General features: G+C 42.5%; 1 protein-coding gene and 1 non-coding gene across 3 annotated transcripts; both read left to right on the plus strand.

Moving 5' to 3' along the window:
- Positions 1 to 584: 584 nt before the first annotated feature.
- Positions 585 to 20380, plus strand: LOC122639827 (callose synthase 12-like). 2 transcript variants are annotated; one of them, XM_043832819.1, is made up of 3 exons: positions 585 to 5981; positions 7030 to 7039; positions 20134 to 20380. In XM_043832819.1, the coding sequence occupies exon 1, from the start codon at positions 600 to 602 to the stop codon at positions 5973 to 5975; it is 5376 nt and encodes a 1791-aa protein (XP_043688754.1). In that variant the 5' UTR covers positions 585 to 599; the 3' UTR covers positions 5976 to 5981; positions 7030 to 7039; positions 20134 to 20380. The 2 variants fall into 2 exon arrangements, with proteins under 2 accessions (XP_043688754.1, XP_043688753.1); XM_043832818.1 differs by lacking the exon at positions 7030 to 7039.
- On the plus strand, positions 3613 to 3693 carry LOC122641228. The gene has a single exon (XR_006329874.1). It is a non-coding gene; the product is annotated as a small nucleolar RNA J33 (small nucleolar RNA).
- Positions 20381 to 21299: the final 919 nt, after the last annotated feature.

Here is a 21299-nt window from a genome sequence, read left to right on the forward strand (position 1 = left end):
TGTTGCCACAACATTTTTTTTTCCTTATAAATTATGAGAAAAGAACACTATCTAGTTGCATAAGGAGCACGGTAGGCTTAAACACAGGATTGCGTGAAATGATCTCCATACCCCCATCAAAAAATGAAAATTTGACGATCATTTTGCACGATCCTTTGTCTAGATACAAGACTACAAGAAATACTCGACCTGGTAGTGTTCTCTTTTCTGGAAATTGGTTTTCGTTTTGACTTCTATTTCTTCTGCTATTCCTTCTTGAAACCCAAAAAAAAAACACGGACTGAGTTATGAGTCTTATGACTGGACGTCTTGACCTAGTCGTTTCCTTACCCGGTCACCCTAAATTCCAAAACGGATATAGCTGACAAAATTGAAAAACCGTAAGGTTCGTAACGCGCAAATTGTCGATTTTTATTTTCTCCAGTTATAGAAGATTTTTCTTTTTTATTTACTTTAAATTTCGGTTTAAACTTCCCACGTTGAGGCCCACACCGCGCCAAAAACCACGCTAATTCGATCCATCTGCACAGCTCAGGCCCTAAAAGTCAGAAAATCGCGCTTAGCGTACATTTTGCGAATCCGAATCCGAATCCGATGCTATGAGCTTGAGACAGCGACCACCTCCCTCCCGCACTGCCTCCGTCGGCACCGGAGGAGGAGCGCCGCCGCCACCACCACCACAGCCCTCCGCCTCAGCAGGTCCTCCAGCGGAAGAACCCTATAACATCATTCCCGTGCATAACCTTTTGCACGACCATCCATCCCTCCGTTACCCAGAAGTTCGTGCCGCTGCCGCTGCCCTCCGCACCGTTGGAGATCTCCGGAAGCCTCCCTTCGTCGTTTGGCGCGATGGTATGGACCTACTGGACTGGTTGGGTGCCTTCTTCGGCTTCCAACGCGATAACGTTCGGAACCAGAGAGAGCATCTGGTCCTTCACCTCGCCAACTCCCAGATGCGCCTCGAACAACCTCCGGACAACATCGACACCCTTGAACCTACTGTCCTTCGCAGATTCCGCAAGAAGCTCCTCAGAAACTACACCTCCTGGTGTTCTTATCTTGGTCATAAGTCCAACGTCTGGATCTCCGATCGCCGTGAGCCCTCCGCTTCTCACCACCGCCGTGAGCTCCTCTACATTTCCCTCTACCTGCTCATATGGGGCGAAGCTGCCAATCTCCGATTTGTCCCTGAATGCATCTGCTACATCTTCCATCATATGGCCTTGGAACTCAATCGCATCCTCGAAGACTACATTGACGAGAACACGGGAAGACCTGTTATCCCTTCTATCTCAGGCGAAGACGCTTTCTTAAACCGTGTTGTCACCCCTATCTATAATATTATTCGTGCCGAGGTCGACAACAGTCGGAATGGCACTGCCCCTCACTCCAATTGGAGAAATTATGATGACATTAACGAGTTCTTCTGGAGCCGCCACTGCTTCAAGCAACTCAAGTGGCCGATCCATGTTGGCAGCAACTTCTTTGTAACTAGGGCTCAGGGTAAAGGTGTCGGTAAGACTGGATATGTTGAGCAGAGAACGTTCTGGAATTTGTATCGCAGCTTCGATCGCCTTTGGGTTATGCTCATACTATTCTTTCAAGCGGCTCTTATCGTTGCTTGGGAGGGCAACAGTACTCCTTGGGGCGCGTTGGGCAATCGTGATGTGCAGGCTAAAATGCTTACCGTGTTTATCACCTGGGGGTGTCTTCGATTCCTTAAGTCGCTGCTTGATGCTGGTACCCAGTACAGTCGGGTGTCATGGGATACGATGTTGGTTGCGTTGAGGATGATTCTGAAGTGCGTTTTTGCCTCGGGATGGACTATTGCATTCATTGTTCTCTATGTAAGGATTTGGTCACAGAGGAATCAGGATGGGAAGTGGTCTGCGGCAGCAAATCGTAGGCTGGTGACTTTTCTTGAGGCTGCCCTTGTTTTTATCATCCCTGAGCTGCTTGCAGTGGCTCTCTTTATTCTGCCCTGGATCAGAAACTTCCTGGAGGAGACGAATTTTAGGATCTTCTACGCTTTAACGTGGTGGTTCCAGACAAGGTCCTTTGTGGGTCGCGGCCTCCGGGAAGGGCTTGTCGATAATATCAAGTACACCTTGTTCTGGGTTGTGGTTCTGGCTTGCAAGTTCACCTTCAGCTATTTCCTCCAGATCGAGCCCATGGTCGCCCCAACCAGAGCTCTTTTGCAGCTCAAGATCACTAATTTCAAATGGCATGAGTTCTTCAGTAACACGAATAGGTTTGCTGTTGGACTGCTATGGCTTCCTGTTGTCTTGATCTACCTCATGGACCTGCAGATATGGTACTCGATTATCTCATCCTTGGTTGGGGCTATGGTTGGGTTGTTCTCACACCTGGGTGAGATTCGAAACATCCAACAATTGAGGCTTAGGTTCCAGTTCTTCGCAAGTGCAATGCAGTTTAATCTCATGCCGGAAGAGCAATTGTTAAATTACCGAGGGACGCTGAAGAGCAAGTTCCATGATGCCATAAACAGACTGAAGCTGAGATATGGGCTAGGCAGGCCCTTCAAGAAGATTGAATCGAATCAGGTTGAGGCGCACAGGTTTGCACTGCTGTGGAATGAAGTAATTGAAACATTTAGGGAAGAAGACATCATTAGCGACCTTGAGGTTGAGCTTTTAGAACTGACACCCAACTCTTGGAACATCAGGGTCATCCGCTGGCCTTGTTTTCTCCTATGCAATGAGCTGCTTCTTGCTCTTAGCCAGGCAAAAGAATTGGTAGATGCACCTGACAAATGGCTCGTGAGGAAGATTTGCAAGAACGAGTACAGGCGGTGTGCGGTTATAGAATCTTATGACAGCATCAAGTACTTGCTTCTTGAGATTGTCAAAGATGGCACAGAAGAACATTCAATCATTACAACCTTGTTCCAAGAGATTGATCATGCAATTCAGATTGAAAAGTTCACACAGACATACAAGACGACTGCGCTGCCACAGATGCATTCCAAATTGATAACCCTTCTTGAACTCATTAACAAACCAAAGAAAGATATGGGCCGGGTGGTGAATGTATTGCAGGCCCTATATGAGGTTTTTATTCGGGATTTCCCAAAGGTGAAGAGGACCACTGAGCAGCTGAGGGAGGATGGATTGGTGCCTCTCAGGTCTAACACCAGCACAGAGCTACTATTTGAGAATGCTGTGGAATTGCCTGGTGTTGAAAATGCATCCTTCTACCGGCAGGTACGGCGTTTGCATACAATTTTTTCCTCTAGAGACTCAATGAACAATGTTCCAAAGAATCTTGAGGCAAGACGGCGTATTGCATTCTTTAGTAACTCCCTCTTCATGAACATGCCCCATGCTCCCCAAGTTGAGAAAATGATGGCTTTCAGTGTCCTTACTCCCTACTACAATGAAGATGTCATTTACAGCAAAGAACAGCTGAGGAGTGAAAACGAAGATGGTGTATCTATCCTGTTTTATTTGCAGAAGATTTATGATGATGAGTGGAAGAATTTCATGGAGCGGATGCGAAGAGAGGGAACAGGGGATGACAGTGAGATATGGACAACCAAGCTCAGAGAACTCCGTCTTTGGGCATCACACAGAGGTCAGACGCTATCTCGCACTGTAAGGGGAATGATGTATTACTACAAGGCTCTCAAGATGCTTGCCTTTCTTGATTCTGCATCAGAGATGGACATCAGGGCAGGGTCACAAGAACTAGCATCTCTTGGTTCAATGAGGGTTGATGGTGCTACGGATGCTCTAGGTACAAGTAGATCACCATCTTCCCGGAGTCTTAGCAGGGTGGATAGTGGCGTCAACCTGTTATTTAAAGGCCATGAATATGGGACTGCTATGATGAAATATGTATATGTGGTCAGTTGCCAGATCTATGGAGCTCAAAAAGGGAAAGATCCACGCGCTGAGGAGATTTTATATCTGATGAAAAACAATGAAGCCCTCCGAGTTGCCTATGTTGATGAGGTTCACACAGGGAGGGATCAGGTGGAGTATTACTCTGTCCTTGTGAAGTATGATACACAATTGGAGAGGGAAGTTGAAATCTACCGGATCAGGTTGCCTGGTCCTTTGAAGCTTGGAGAGGGTAAGCCAGAAAATCAGAATCATGCCATTATCTTCACTCGTGGTGATGCAGTTCAGACCATTGATATGAACCAAGACAACTATTTTGAGGAGGCCCTCAAGATGCGGAACCTGTTACAGGAATTCAAGACCTACTATGGTATCCGTAAGCCCACAATCTTGGGAGTCCGTGAACATATCTTCACTGGTTCTGTTTCTTCACTTGCTTGGTTCATGTCTGCTCAGGAGACAAGCTTTGTAACCTTGGGACAGCGTGTTTTGGCTAACCCTCTAAAGGTGCGAATGCATTATGGCCACCCAGATGTGTTTGATAGATTCTGGTTCTTGACGCGGGGTGGCATTAGCAAGGCTTCCAGGGTAATCAACATCAGTGAAGACATATTTGCGGGATTCAACTGCACACTTCGGGGTGGCAATGTGACACATCATGAATACATTCAGGTTGGTAAGGGAAGGGATGTTGGATTGAATCAGATATCGATGTTTGAGGCAAAGGTTGCCAGCGGCAATGGCGAGCAGGTTGCAAGCAGGGATGTCTACCGGTTGGGGCACAGGCTGGATTTCTTCCGGATGCTCTCATTCTTTTACACCACTGTTGGATTCTTTTTCAACACAATGGTGGTCGTCTTGACTGTTTATGCATTTTTATGGGGCCGCCTTTATCTTGCTCTAAGTGGCATTGAGGCTGCTATGATGGAGAACTCTAACAATAATAAAGCTCTAGGCACAATCTTGAATCAGCAGTTCATCATCCAGATGGGTCTTTTCACTGCCCTCCCAATGATTGTGGAATACACTCTTGAGCAGGGGTTCCTTGCTGCAGTGTGGGATTTCTTGACGATGCAGCTCCAGCTTTCATCTGTTTTTTACACATTTTCAATGGGTACTCGTACCCATTTCTTTGGCCGGACCATCCTTCATGGTGGTGCGAAATATCGAGCCACAGGGCGTGGTTTTGTTGTGGAACATAAGAGCTTTGCAGAGAACTATAGACTCTATGCTCGCAGTCATTTTGGGAAGGCAATTGAGCTTGGGGTTATACTGACTGTTTACGCTTTGCACAGCTCTATAGCAAGGAATACTTTTGTTTACATAGCCATGACAATCTCAAGTTGGTTCTTGGTAGTGTCATGGATCATGGCTCCCTTTGTTTTCAACCCGTCCGGATTTGATTGGTTAAAAACTGTATACGATTGGGATGATTTTTTGAACTGGATATGGTATCGTGGTGGAGTATTCACTAAAGCAGATGAAAGCTGGGAGACATGGTGGTATGAGGAACAGGACCATCTGAGGGTGACTGGTCTCTGGGGGAAATTACTGGAGATAATTTTAGATCTCCGTTTTTTCTTTTTTCAGTATGGGATTGTATACCAGCTGGGCATTGCTGGAGGTAGCACCAGTATTGTTGTTTACTTGCTATCTTGGATCTACATGGTTGTAGCTGTTGGTATCTATGTGATAATATCATATGCTCGAGACAAGTATTCCGCCAAAAAACACATCTACTACCGGCTGGTTCAGCTCCTTGTCATTGTGCTCATAATTCTACTGATCGTTGTGTTGATGCAGTTCAGCCGTTTAAAATTTCTGGACCTTTTCACAAGCTTGATGGCATTCATACCTACAGGTTGGGGTCTCATATCCATTGCTCAAGTACTCAGGCCCTTTTTGCGCTCTTCTGTGGTGTGGAAGACTGTGGTTGCCCTCGCTCGTCTATATGATATTTTGTTTGGAGTTATTGTTATGGCTCCTGTGGCGCTACTCTCATGGCTGCCAGGGTCCCAGGCTATGCAAACAAGGATCCTCTTCAACGAAGCATTTAGCAGGGGCCTCCAGATATCTCGTATTCTTGCGGGCAAAAAATCTAATCATTTATGATTTGTGGTATTCTTCATTCAAAAATTTCAGTCTTGATTTTGAAATTTCTTGTTGATGCTTATTTGTGTACAAAATGAAATAGTACTTTTAGGTTCTGCACTTTTACATCTGAATTATACAATTTGGATTTTGGGCTCTGTTTGTTTATATGTAAGATATTGTGCATGTTTTCCAGAGAATTTATGTTATTTTGCACTTAGATAAACATTATCAGCACTATGGATAACAGAAAATTTAGGAACCATCAACTTTTCCTCAAGATGGGCATGAGATCTATAATTGCATATCATTTTCTTGAAAAATATCTTGTATATGTCTTTTCAAATATTTCACATCAAATCAAAAAGGGACCTAGGTCATTTGAATTGTGCAATATGCATTTTGTGATGCTGTGCATTGAAACTCTTGTAATATGCTTCTATTAGCCTTTTCCTATGCTCCCAAAAGAATTTGCTCTTATTCATCTTTCATGTAGAATGATTTTGGTTATTGTGTGATTGAAGTTGGAAAATCTCTGATATATGAAGGATTCACCAAAACTATGACGGCTTATGCCTAAATTTTTGCTTTGTGCTCATCTTTTGCAGATACAGTATATAGGTAAATATGAATGCCCTTATTAACTTGAAAGTCCAAGAACCAGTCAATTCTCCAAGTTTATAATTCTTTTTTCATATGTTTCTTTATCAAGTGTAAAATTTTGACCAGTGTTGGTATACGGTGTTTGACCGTACACTCTTATATTAGTATCGGTTGGTTAGAGTTGACCCCTATGCACTTGCAGTGGTTCTTGTAGAGTTTATGGCGATTGAATTGAAAGAAGAATATCTCGATTAGGATTTCAAACTAAACAGTGAGATATTGCAAGTAGGTTACATTTTTAAGTGTCCAACATGATATTTACATTGAACATAGAAGTGTCTGCTGTGATATGGCATTTTTTCTAAGTAGATGTATAGAGCATATGTTTCAATTAGGGATTAAGTAGTTGGGTCTTAGATTATCAGAATGTGATAAAACTTGAAAGGAATGGATTTTAGAGCTGATACGGAAGTGAGGTTGAGGTTGAGGGACAGAGTGGTATCCATAAATCTTGACGTAGTACCGAAAGGATTCTCTTTTCTGAAACTCAAAGCATAGTAACATTAACTACCAAGGTTTCCCTTACCCCCCGCCGCTTGGATTTGATCCTGATGCAGTCCTTGGTTCGGAAACCCTGTTTGGGAATGCTATGGGCCCACCCAAATGCCAAATACCAAGTTACAAGGAAAGAATGGCAAATCTGTAATTTTATCACAAATTTTCAAACGGGAGCGGAAAACTTGTAATAAACCAGAATTCAAACGGGCTATTGTTTGACTCAATAGGGAAGGATACATACTGTAGAATACCTCGAACCAGTGGGAGATCAATTGCAACAGGATTAATAAAATAGGGAAAACAAAACTAAATAGAAAAATTTCTCTCTCTTTCTCTTCTGTTACAGGTGAAAGAATAAAATAAAAGGATATGATAGTGGTTTGGGTCTCTCACTCTTACCCAGACATCTCACCTCGAGGTCTCTCACAGCTACATGGTTAACAACCACACTCTGTTTTTCATCTCATCGTTCTTTTTCTGAAACGTCCCTCCCCTCTTCTTATAGAATGTAAGCGAACAAAGAAATAAAAACTTCTTAATTCTAATGCAGGTTGTATATAGTAACCTGATTACACCAAAAGACTTGAAATAAAACACTTAAATAACAACTTAAATTAGACCACATGCCTATAATTTAATGAGATCCTCCACGCTAAGTAACATACTGGCTTGAAGATAAAGCTCATTAAATCTTGCTAAATCTGTCCTCAACCAGGCCCACAAGTGCTGTCCTCTTATAATAAATATCTTCGTGTGATAATTCCCCAAAACAACTCCTACAAAAAATAGGATTTGTATAACTTCCATAACGTAAGCCATATCTCCTCCATATTGGGCCAACATGGGCTGATTTTAAGGACCTGTAGTTTCTCCATACATGGGACATAAAGATGGTAGTTTCAGTTTCCTAAAATAAAGGAAACTTGTAGTTGGAGATAAATTCCTGGAAAAGAAGCCGTAAGATACCAGTTGGCCTCAGGCCGGGACATATTGATTGGTCATTGCTATCTATTTTGAGGCCGTAGTTCAAGTTAGTGTTAGACGAGAGTTCGGTCAGCCTCCTAGCCAATCTGGACATCTGTTGCTCAATTTGAACCTTGTTAGGCGGGAATCTGCATCAATACAAGTGGGGATTATATTTATTGAGTGAGGGTAGACTTCGAAGTAACTCAAAAAAGAAGGATACAAGGGGATAAGAGAGGTAGTGAGGGGCATTAAGGGAAATTGAGGGAATAAAATAAAACAACCAAAATCATGTGGGAGGGGTTATCGTCTTCAACCTCCAGCCAAAGCAAGGAGGCGGAAAACCAAGAATCCACGAAGAAGAAAATGCCTTAAATTGTTATTGGTTGAGCCTGAAATTTCAGGCGTAGGGCCACCCAGGGATAAGGAGTGGTTTTCCAAGGTTGTAAAGAGGGAGGGAGGGGGGTGAATGTTAGGTATTTGACCAATACGCCAAAAGCTCCATAGTTGATGGAACGTGTTATCAAGCCCTTTAACCTATTCCCATACTAGACTGGCCTAATCTAGTGCCTATCCACTAGATCGAGCCCCATTAGGCACATAACAGACCACCACGCTTCCGTAAACGTTGTCCTCGGCGGTAGATAGCCCTTTCCAAGTGGCTCCACTCTGCCCTAGGTTTCTGCCTGGCAGTAGGTAGCCCTTTCTTGACGATTTTCACTCTACTCCAGGTAGCCCTTACCGTGACAAACCCATGACATGGTGCCTGGCTCTGATACTAAATGTTATGTACTTGATTGGTGCTCCAAAAGCTCTAGAATAACAATGAAGGAGATCGATGGACAGCATGGATAGCTGGGTTTTCATTGAACATAATAGGGAGGGAAGATAACAGAAGGAAGGGGAGGGGGCAGAAAAAGAGAGGAGGAAGAAGCAAGGGAACTCACCGAAGGAGATAAGAACATCCGAGAGAGAGGGGAAGGCGAACAAAACAGACCACGCAGGCACTCACAAACTCGATTCATTATTCCATTCTTCAAATCTGAAATCTTTGGTGGATACAAGTATATAAATAAGAAAAGACTCCTACAATTCTTCAACACAAATAGAAGTAATATTGGACTAGGAAACTATTACTCCTACATAACTTTCTACCAAAATAAAACAAAGTCAAATAAATTAAAGGCAGAAAGTTCTCTGTCCGGGAGTATGGTCTACACCAGTACTCCTAAGAGTCTATCTCTCTCCTCTCCATATGAAATGACATCTTTACCCCCTTGTTTTGAGGAGGAGATAGATAGACACATGGGAGTGCTGGCTAGGCGACACTCCCGGCCAAGGAAGTGCTTCAATTTCTTGATCTCATAACCATCATCTCCGGTTACCACATTATCAACATAGACTATGAGAATAGTTACTTTATTACCAACTCGTTTGATGAACAGTGTATGATCAGCATTGTTTTGCTTATTTCCCATTGAAACCATAGCTTTGTGAAGCCTACTGAATCAAGCTCTAGGTGATTGCTTCAACCCATAAAGAACACGCTTCAATTTATAGACCTTGCCCTTGGTCTTATCATCAGAGAAGCTTGGTGGAATATCCATATATACCTCTTCCTCTAGCTCTCCATGGAGGAAGGCATTCTTCACATCCAACTGCTGAAGATCCCATCCAAGATTTACAACACAGGACAATAACACTCTTACAATATTTAGTTTAGCTACTAGTGCGAAGGTCTCCTGATAATCAACCCCATAAGTCTGGGTAAAGCCCTTTGCAACCAGGCGGGCCTTATATTGATCCACAGTCCCATCAACCTTTTGTTTGACTACAAACACCCATTTACATCTCATTGGTTGTTTCCTTGGAGGAAGAGCTACAAGATCCCGAGTATTATTTTTTTTCAATGCTCTCATTTCTTCCAACATTGCTGCCTTCCACTTTCCATCTGTATAAGCTTCTTGCCAATTTTTAGGAATGGAAATACAAGAGAGGACACAAATGCACGAAAAGATGGAGAAAGAGAACTATAAGAAGCAAAGCGTGAAATGGGATGCTGAGTGCATGTCTTAGTACCTGCAATGAGCAATAGGTAGGTCGGAAGGAGAAATCTTACCAGGAGAAGTAGGGTTTGGATCCAGAGTCAGCAACTGGATAGGTATTGGTACTACAATGGATTAAAGCTGCCCTTTTCTAGAACATCCTTTTTGATAGGTTAAAATGTTGGAGTCGTCAATCCTCTTCTGAAATTTACCTATGATTCTCTGAATTGGAGGCAACTCCCCCTGAGCAGGAGCTTTCCCATCACCATTTTCCATAGTCTCCCCCTGTATAGGATTATCTAAAGGTGTAGGGGAACCAGGCAAAGGAGATGGGGCAGTAGCCAAAGGAGATGGGGCAACAACCAAAGGAGATGGGACAACAGCCAAAGGAGATAGGGCAGCAGCCAAAGGGGATGGGGCAGCAGCCATAGGAGGAGATGAAATCTCAAGAATAGTAGGCTCAAGTGAAGGAAACACATCTTCTTTAGAACTTTCCCTCTGAAGAGGTGGTGAAGAATAATAAGAAAGCCCTTCATGAGTAACATCCATATTGACTAGAGTACGACAGGAAGGGGAATGATAACACTTATAACCCTTCTGGGTTGTGGAATAACCCAAAAAAATACACCGCAATCCTCGGGGTTCAAGTTTGCCAGGGGACTTAGTATCCCTAGCATAACATACACAACCAAGTACCTTGGATGAAACCACAAAAGAGGAATTCCCAAGTAAAACCTCAGCTGGACTACAGGAGTCAAGGACCCTAGTAGGCAATCTATTAATGAGATAGGCTGCAATGAGAACAGCATCTCCCCAATATTGGGAGGGAACATGTCAAGCAAACATCAATGCCCTAGCTACCTCTAGTAAGTGACGGTTCTTCCTTTTAGCCACACCATTTTGGGCTAGGGTATTAACACAACTAGTTTGGTGAATAATACCATGGTTAGCAAGATATTCTTGGAAGTGACCCTCTTTATACTCTGTTCCTTTGTCACATCTCAAAACTTTGAGAGTGGCCTGGAATTGAGTTTGGATCATCTTATGGAAATGCTGAAAACATGAAAAAACCTCACTTTTTGTGTGCAAAAGGTATATCCATGTGTTTCTAGAGTGACAATCTATAAATGATACAAACCAACGATGCCCAAAAATGGAAGTCTTACGACTAGGGCCCCAAACATTAGAATGAACCACATGAGAAAAACAAGAATTTCTTTTGTTAGATCTGGAATAAGTTGAACGTGTCTGTTTGGCCAGAACACAAGCCTCACAATAGAATTCATCTTTATTACAACCCTTGACTAAAGCAGTAAACAAATGAGATAAAGTTCCTAATAGGGGATGACCTAATCTAGAGTGCCATTGGTAAAGTTCAGAAGAGACCAATGAATTTTGATGGAGTGGAGAAGGTAAGGTTGGTGGAGAAGGACGACCATCATCAAGCAGGTACAATCCACCTTGCACTTTACCACATCCAATCGTCTTCCCTGTCACCAAATCCTGAAAAACTCAACGAGAAGGAAAAAAAGGTTACTTTGCAATTAAGCTCACGAGTAAGACTACTAATGGAGAGAAGATTAGTAGTAAAATTAGGAACGTATAAAACTGAAGACAAGGTAAGGGAAGAGGTGCAGTTAATAGATCATTTTCCAGAGATGGAGGAAAGGGAACCATCAGCTACCTTGACTTTGTCCTTCCCTGAAGTGGGAGAATAACGATGAAAAAGACTAGAAGATCCAGTCATGTGGTCTATAGCACCATAATCTATGATCTAAGGATGGGATGCTACAGAAGCACTGTGACCACCAAATGGGATACCTAATCGAGCAAAATATGAACTTAAAGGAGCAGAGGAATTGGCAGTAGCTGATGTAGTAGTAGCGACAACAGTAGAAGTCTTTAGCATACGTAGGAATGCCTGTGGATCATCCTGGGATAGACCAAGGTCAATAGCAAGGGCTGTGGTAACAGTCTCAGTGTGATGAGCCTTGTCCTTTGATATTTTCTTGGTAGCCCATTTTGCTTCAAAGTCGGCTGGTTTCCCGTGAAGCTTCCAACATTTCTCTTTGGTGTGGTAGGGCTTGTGACAATGCTCACAAGTAACAGTGCCTGTAGTAGAATCACCAAGAGAAAGGTTTCCAACAGGTGCAGGAGTAGCCAGGGTAGCAGTCTGGAGGGCTGATTTGTCAGTGGTAGGAGGGTACAACATAACAGCCCTACGATTTTCTTTAGAGGAGACCAAAGCATAGGACTGTTCAAGTGTGGGAAAAGGGGAATGGCCCAACACTTGAACACGAATCTGGTCATACTCCGCATTCAAACCAGCCAAAAAACATAAACTCTTATTTTGTCCACATGCTTCTTATATGCAGCAATATCGACAACTATAGTGGGGTGAAAATCAGAAAAATGGTCCAATTGCTGCCAGAGAGTGTGCAAGGTAGCATAATATTCGGAGACTGATAACTCCCCCTGAATGGTATGAGTGGCCTTTTTTTGGAGTTCATACACTTGGGCATCATTACCAAGCTGTCCGTATGTTTCCTTTCAGGCAGACCAGATCTGATGAGCTGTATCAAGAAGAAGAAAACCACTTGCAAGGTTTGGTTGCATTGAGCCAATTAAATAAGACATGAGTACATCATTATTGGAGATCCACCTTTCCAGAAGAGGACCAGGTTCAGTTGGCATAACGGTGGTACCATTAATATGGTCAGTAAGCCCACGACCAGCAGTGGCAAAGAATGCAGAGTGAGACCATATCAGGTAATTGGAGCCATCCATTTTGATAGGATTAGGGAGAAAGTCACGGGTTTCAGCCCTACCATGCCCATCAACAGCCGAAGTGCCAGTAGATATTTCAGAGTCATCCATAAGTGCAGCAGAGAAATCCAAATCGTAGAGAAGGGCTGTTGTGATGAGAAACCCAGTAAATACTTCAAGAGAAGGGCCAGAAATTGAGGGAGAGACCTTTGTAATGATGATAATAGGTGTCTCCAAAAAACAGCTGCAACAGACAATCCAATCCCCTAGATCGATGCAGGCAGGGTGCTGGTTCCTATCGATCAGAACTCTTTAGCATTTTATGAGGTGATGGAGGGCAGCAGCTGGATCTATTGATCACCTCATCAGTGGTGCCCTATTGTGAGAATAGAGAACAAAAGAAGGAAAGAGAGGAGAGAGGAGGAAGATCGAGAGAGAGAAATGAAAGAAGAAGCCGAGAATAGAAGCATAGTTGTCATGGCGTCGCCATGGCGTCTGGCGCTGAGAGGGCTGCATGGCGACCTACGCCATGGCGACCCTCTTTGATTTCTTCTTCCGACTCTCTTTCCCTCTTCGATTTCTTCTTCCCTCTTCGATTTCTTCTTTCCCTCTTCAATTTCTTTTCGATTTCTTCTTCGATTTCTTCTTCCTGTCTTCTTTCCCTCTTCGATTTCTTCTTCCTGTCTTCTTTCCCTCTTCGATTTCTTCTTTCCCTCTTCGATTTCTTCTTCGATATCTGAATTTTCTTCTTAAAACTTGAGAAACAATAGAGAAAAAATAAAACATGGCTTGAGTATACATCTATTAACACATTAAAAATAGAGAAAATAAAAAATAAAACATGGTCGACATGCTCGCCATGGCGGGCGACATGTCGATATATCGACGTGACACCCCTCCACCGACTTGGATCGCCGTGACGCCGTGACAACTATGAATAGAAGAGAAGGAAAGACCCTAATTCGAAACCTGCTCTGATGCCATGTTAACAGATTCAGAATTAGAGTAAGGCTTGGATGATTAAAGACTGATCCCAAGCAATGTATTTATAATAAGAAAAGACAATTACATGGACAGAATTGTCCCTTATATGACCGACTCAATACAAAGAATAATTAAAAGAGGAAAAGACCTGAATGCCCCCCACGGTATTCCGTCCCATATAACCAACAACTACGCTGGTCCAAATGAGAAGACCAAGCTCCAAATCCCGAAGAAGAAGAGGAGAAAGTGAAGGAGGAAGAAAGGGAGGGAGAGAAGTAGAAGGAGAAGGGGGAAGGAGGAGGCCAACCTCACTACCAGACTCTAAAACCTGGTGAAGAAGAGTTAAAAAAAGGAGGAAGAAAGCAAGGGCAAGAGGCGGGGGGTGGGGGGAGAGGAGCACGGCCGGGCTGCTCCTCAGCGGTGGCGCTGGGTTTTGCTTTTGTCGTTAGGATTTTTTTTTCAAGTGAGGGATAATTATTCAAGGGAAATCAGATGTTAGTGGCAGTATGGATACTTCATATAACTACTCATCCATCCCACTTTAATTCTCAGTAAAACATCATCATCTATATCACCTTCTTTATTTATGGCTGACCCCAGGTATCTAAAATAGTCAGTTTGCGGTATTTCTTTCTCCTGAATTTTCACATGTGATGTAGTCCTAGATAGGTACAAGACCTACTAGGAGCCAGGTAGATCAGACCCTCACAAAGGTGCTGACTGATTGGGGTATTTAGGGTCGAATCTAGGGTTAGGTTTATGAGAATGGATTTGAATCTTATATGGTTTTAATGGGCAAGTCTAGGAGAAGCTAATAGTGTAGGTTTGAACAAAATTAAAAATTCCAGAAATTAGGATTAGGGTTTCGGGTTTTGGGTTTTAGAATTTAGGTTGAAATTAGGGTTTAGAGTGGAGTTTTGGGGCTGAGCTTGGGATCAAGTTTCCTAAACAGTGAGGGGAAGACTCGATTGAAGTTTGATGAGGAATGGATGGCTGGAAGTATGAATTCTGTGTTTTAGGTTTTTTTTTGGGGGTTTAGTGGGAATGAGGGAATTAGGGTTTTGATGGACAGTTGGGGCTGTAGGTTAGGTCGAGTGGAGGAGACGTTGTAATGGATTTGTGGTTGAAGTTCGAATGGATTTGAGTGGAGGGATAAGGCTGGACAGATTTTAGAACAATTAGGGTTTATGGGGATCGATTAGGTTTAGGTGGGAGGATTAAGAAGAAGATGGGAATGCTGAAACAGTAAGTAACTTACTGATTTAAGATCTTCAATGGCACCAACCTCGAAGACAGCTTTGAAGAAGAACCTCCCGATCTAAAAAATGCAAGGAGTCACTGGAGATCCACCAGCCCTTCACCTTGATGTTACTCACAAGGCAAACTCATGTAGAGCTCAACAGCAGCTGCAATGGCAGCAGCAAAACAAATGTTTTTTTCAAAACTAAAACTGTGGGGGAGCCTCCCATGATTTCTATATTAACAATAGAAGGCCATAGGCCAAATCCTAATTTAAACAAAACACTCCCTCACTAAATCGTGGAGGGGTGGACCTAATTAAAACTGTTTGAAATTTTAAGAGTTAAAAGACTTATCTACCCCTAATAACTTAAAAGATTAAAAGAAAAGACACTTAATTAAATCACTTAAACTAGACCAACTTAAATTGAACCAATTGGATGCAACCAATTTGAACCGGTTTAGTTAAAAACATAAAAATAAAACTTAGTATAGAACTAATCTAAGGCTCCTACTATGACCCTATGCCTAGGGTGGTTTCTTCAACTTGAGGAGGCTTGGATCTACATCTTTGGGGTGAACCAATTGAGCAATACACAATTGAGCTTTCTCCAAAGGGGCTGACTGGCTGAGGGCCTCTAGCACAAATGAAGTTCCAAGCTGCTTTAGAACTAAATGGACCAGAAGTGGTAGAGGACCAAATTACTAGGTCATCCCTCTTTGAGGGTCTTCTATGAATGGAAGAAAGAGCATCCCACACATTGTTAAGCATTGGGTGAAGAGTGGCCGGGGGTCCCAGCCATTTTCAGAAATAATATCAGCAACCAAAGATTGTCTATTCAGACCACAATTGTAGATGACTCTTGGAGAGACCAAGTGAAGAAGAATCCCGAAGGTTGTCTAGTCAAAGACAAGTAGAGTTGCCATTACCAATCTGAGAACTAATAGCTCCTAAGGCAATAGGCCTAAGAGCAAGGATCTTGTGCCAAACCCATGAGGCATCTGAAGGGACTGAGTCCGTCCACATGGAATCATTCCGAAAAGGACCTGATTGAATCCAGTCAACCCAAATACTACGAGTTTAGAAGCAATCTTCCAAATCAGCTTTATGATACTGGCTGAATTCACATCTTTGATACAACGAAGCCCTAAACCTCTCTCTTCTTTGGGAAGGCAAATGGAGGTTCAGCTGGTGGGATGGAGAAATCTGGAAATTTCTTTACCTTTCTAGAGAAAAGAAGCCGTAAGGGGTTCCAAAGACTTGATAGTGGAGGAGGGAAGACCGAATATGCCTAACCAGTAAATGTATAAGGATTGCAACACTGATTTGACAAGAACTAACCGACTGGCATAAGAGAGAAGCTTTCCTTTCCAAAGTTGAAGCTTTTTCCGCATAAGATCTAGCATGGGGGAGTAGTGATGTACAGTAAGCCTAGCAGGCATAAGTTGTAGGCGCAAATATTTAACTGGAAATTGCCCAAGAGAAAACCCAGACATATCAATCAGAGAAGCTTTCTTAAACTCAGTAACCCCTGCAAGGAATAATAGCGACTTTGTGGGGTTGATTTGAAGGCCTGAAAGATCTTCAAAGTGTTGCAGGCAAGCCATGATATTCTCAAAAGAACTAATGGAAGCTTTGGAAAAGATCATAAGATCATCAGCAAAGGCAAGGTGGGTTAGCTTGAGAGCTTTGCACTTGGGGAGAGGAGCTATAAGCTGCTGACCTTACGAGTTTTAATGTTTCTTGAGATAACTTCCAGAGCCAAAGTGAAGATATAAGGGGAGAGAGGGCAGCCCTGATGAATTCCCACTGATGAGGGAAAATACCTAGCTAGGCTTCTATTTACTAAAATTGAGAATTTTGGAGAAGAAATACATTGAAGCCCATCTTGTTCAAAACTTTATCAATGAAATCCCCCATCTCAAAGAGCCAAAGGCCTTGTGAATGTCAATCTTCATGAGGGCTGCAAGGGAGTGAGATTTTCTGTCAAATCCTCTTACAATCTCATTGCATAGGAGATTTTTTTTTTTCAGAAATGCTACGACCAGGAATAAAAGCTGACTGGTTTTCACTGACAAGGAAATCCACAACAGCCTTTAGTCTAATGGCAAGGATCTTAGCAATGAATTTGTAGAGAAGGTTGCAAAGAGCTATTGGCCTAAAGTCACCCATATTTGATGCACCCTCTTTCTTGGGAATAAGGCAGAGGAAAGTATGGTTGATTCCTTTGATTTGATTGGAATTGAAGAAAAAACTCTTGACAACCTTTATGAGGTCCTCTTTGATGATGTCCCAAGAAACTAGAAAGAAACCCAAGCTAAAGCCATCAAGCAGCCACAATTTCGTCTTCAGATGGAGTGGCCTGGAGAGAGGACTGAAGCTCTATTGGAATTGATTTATTCAAGAGATTGTCTGGGATTAGGCCTGAGTCCCCTTGAGAGCCACTAAACAGATTTTTAAAGTAGCCAACTGCTAAATCCTTAATGTCTTTGACCCGATGAACAGAAGAACCATTTGTATCTGTAAGCTGAAGAATAAAGTTCATATTGGTTCTAGATTTCATAGAACGAGGAAAATATGCCTAGTTGGAGTTACCTAATTCCTGCCATTTAATCCTGGATTTCTGCCTTAAAAAACTTTCCTCTTGGAGTAACAAAGATGAGAGCTCATAGGAGGTAACTTTTCTTCTTCTGTTAGCTGGGTATTGAGGAAATCAATTTGAAGTTGATCCTGTGTGGTAGAAAGCTTGTCTCTACAATCAAAAAACCCGCTGAGAGATATTACCAAAAGAGATAGTATTCCAATCTTTTGAGAGCCAATTTAACATTCTTAAGCTTCCTGGCAAAGGTAATGAGGGGGAAGGAGAAAGCTTGAACAGGTCTATCCCAAGCCTCCTTAACAATAGGTAGGAAAGAAGGGTGGGAAGACCACATCAAAATATTTGAATGGTTTGGGCCCAAAAGAAATATAGGGTTGAATAAACAGGGAAATAGGACAATGATCAGAGATACCTGGATTGTCAAAAGTAGCATGAGAGAGGGAAAGGAGGAGAGCCAGGCTTCATTTCCCATCACACTGTCCAACTTGCAAGCAATACAGGGGTTACCAGCTCGTTATTGTTCCAAGAAAATTTAGAACCAGCCAAATATCACTAGCTCCAATATCCTCAATGCAGTAATTGAAGGCAGCCACATAATCTAAGTCTAAATGATCCCCTCCTTGCTTCTCATGATCATATCGAACAACATTGAAATCACCTCCCATACCCCACGGGAGAGTAGCAATCGGACCTGCTAGAGAGTGAAGATCATTCTAGAGGGATAACCTTTCATCTGGGCTGTTAGAGGCATAAACCAAGGTAAAAAGGAAATTGGAATGACCAAGGCAATCCGAGAAATTGAGGTGAAGGTATTGGGAGGACGACGAAAGAAGAGAGATTTTGATTTTTGACGGATCCCAGATTAGCCAAATATGGCAATTAGGGTGAGAAGGGTAGTTGGCTAAGAGAGATCAACCAGGGGCAATGGAGCAGAATTAGCCTCTTTTATGTGAGTTTCTAAGAGGCAGCAGAAGCAAGCATGAAGAAGTTTAATTCTAGAACAAACAGCATAATGTATGGAGGGGGAATTTAGACCCCCGGTATTCCAAATTTCTCCTTGATTCATTGGAACAACCGAGGGTAGGAGCGCAAAGGATAATGGGAGGGATTAGCCAAGGGGATTTTGGGAGTTGAAGGAATCTGGGAACTGAAACGAGAAGCAGAATAGTCGGGTGAAGAAGCGGAGGCAGAGGTTATTGGGTTTGGGTTGGTTTGAGGAACCCGAGAGTCCATAGGTGGTTGGTTTGAGGAACCCGAGAGTGAGGGGTAGAAGGAATTAAAGTGGACGGGCTAGGGTGGGAGGGCCCAGTGTCAAGAGGGACAGATTTAGTAAAGATAGGAGGGTTATAAGGGGTGGGGACCACAGGGAGCGAAAGCAGAGGAGGGTTTAGGACTTGCCTCGATAAAGAGCCCAGGCACGAGTCTTCTCGCCTCGATGGAGAGTCCAAAATACCTGTGCCAGAGCAAAGAAGAGCTGAGCCATCGCCAGACTGCAGGGACAGAGGTACATAGAAGCTTCGATCATCCTTGCTCAGAGAGGATCAATTTATCAAGGAGGGAGTTCAGAAAGGCTTCGATCAAAGTTGACCTCAAGAGGGAAAAAAGCCTTGATGATTGCGACCTATCGGGGATAACCGTCCAGAAGGAGTCTCGAGGCTGGAAGTAGGTACTGCAGAGTTGTCAGAGCACAGAGCTGCAAAAAGATTGTATCCAGTGCGTAAATCACTGGGTGGTAATTGCCCAGCGGACACTGCTGCTTGAGAGCCTGGTGCCGGAGTCGGAGTTTCTTGACGCTGCTTTCTCTGGCGGTTCCTGGTCCTGGTTCTTTCTCTGGAGTGAGGTGAGATTTACTCCTCTTTTTATTGGAAGAAACACAATGGTCTGGTTAGAATATTGAAGTATTCCACTGCTGCTAGTGGCTTGTTTGTCCAATCCAAGTCCTGTGATGGTTGCGGGGGGGAGAGATATTATATAGGTTCAGTAAAAGTCATCTTATTTGTGTCTCTGTTGCACAGTTATTTACACTGAGAGGGCAATCTGGACAATTCAATTGGTTCACCTTCTGAATGGTCCATATTTTATGCAGCCAGCAAAATTTTAACATATCTTCTAGAGTAAAACTTGTTTTTTGAAAATGGTGGTAACAATCAGCAAAAGTAGCCGACACATTGTTTGAACTGTGTGATGTTGTGTAGAGCCGTAGATGGGCTGTGTATATTATAGCATCAAGCACAATAAGACTTTCTATGTACAATTCACTATCAAATGGTTCCAAGAATGGCACAGAAGTGTTAAAGTTTAACAACTATTCCAATTTGACATAAGTGTCTAAATTATTTCATGAATTTATATACATGCGTGCCTCTATTTTTATTAATCTTACCTGCATTTCTCACCGAATTAATGTGTATGATTTTGCAGGTTGGAGGGGGACTAGTTGTAAAAAGATATTGAGTAGCGGTATTTTTTTTTCTTCCGAGGGAATTTGTTGGTGTGTATGGAACTGTGGTTGCTGCTATTTGTTATTCTTTTTTTCATCTTCCAGGTGAGGGAAGGACAATCGGACTGCTTTTTGTCTTTAGTTGCATCTTCCCTACTATTGTAATTAATTGAGTTTACACTTCATGCCTGGAGTCTTTTCTGAGCACCCTGTTACTCATTGGTAGAAGCATTTACTAAGATGTGCTCATCATCATCATCCTCCTGGTTTATAAGGTATGATCATACATCCCCCTTCTGCAGCTTAGTATTGTTCATTGATAGCTTTTTATATTCTGCAAAGTAAGTTTACACTTCTTTGTTTAATCTAAACTGTGGGAACACAGTTTAGATTTAAAAAATGTAAAATGGATGGCTCATATTTATCTTGTGATTTTTGGAAACATCACCTTCCATTGTTACAGATAATTAACCTTTTTTTTGTTTTATTTACGTTGTGTAAATTTTGAATACAATCAATATTCATCGGAAGAGTAACAAGCTAAGTTAATTTGGTTGAGTATTATCTAAGTAAAGGGGAGGCTCTAAGTAGTCAGCAATGATATCTGCTGTCCCTGCAACCTTGCAATGGCAATGACAGTGGCTCAATTCCTCCCTTTTTTCTAAGCTAAAGACAATTTCCTTTACATCCAGGGAAGTCTTGCAAAGAGGGGGACCAAGGAGGAAAACAATCCCAAAACATCTGATCACCCAGGCTCTTCAACTCAAGCCGTTTAGGCTCATCATCACCATTTCTCCAATTCACCTTACAAACCATGAAGCCAACCGTTACCACTTTATACTGATTCTATTTTGTAGTTGTATTTTAAAGAATTTAAGATTCAGAACCCGTCAATGTATGTTTGTAAAGGTTTCGATTCCTCACAATTCATGCACATTCTTCTTTCACGTGCATGTTTTAGGTTTTTATGACCGTGGAAGGAGCTGATTGATCGGAGTCTCAGGCAGTCTACCGAAGTAGAGGACGAATTTTATTGTTGGACATCATCTATGAATGCTCTCATTTGATCTCCAAACTCTCCTTCAGTTGTGTTTTCTACACTGTTGTTTTGCCAATCTTTGGTAGTTTTTCTTGAAACTTGTTGAGT

Source organism: Telopea speciosissima, chromosome 9, assembly GCF_018873765.1.
Source record: "Telopea speciosissima isolate NSW1024214 ecotype Mountain lineage chromosome 9, Tspe_v1, whole genome shotgun sequence".
Taxonomy (NCBI): Eukaryota; Viridiplantae; Streptophyta; class Magnoliopsida; order Proteales; family Proteaceae; genus Telopea; species Telopea speciosissima.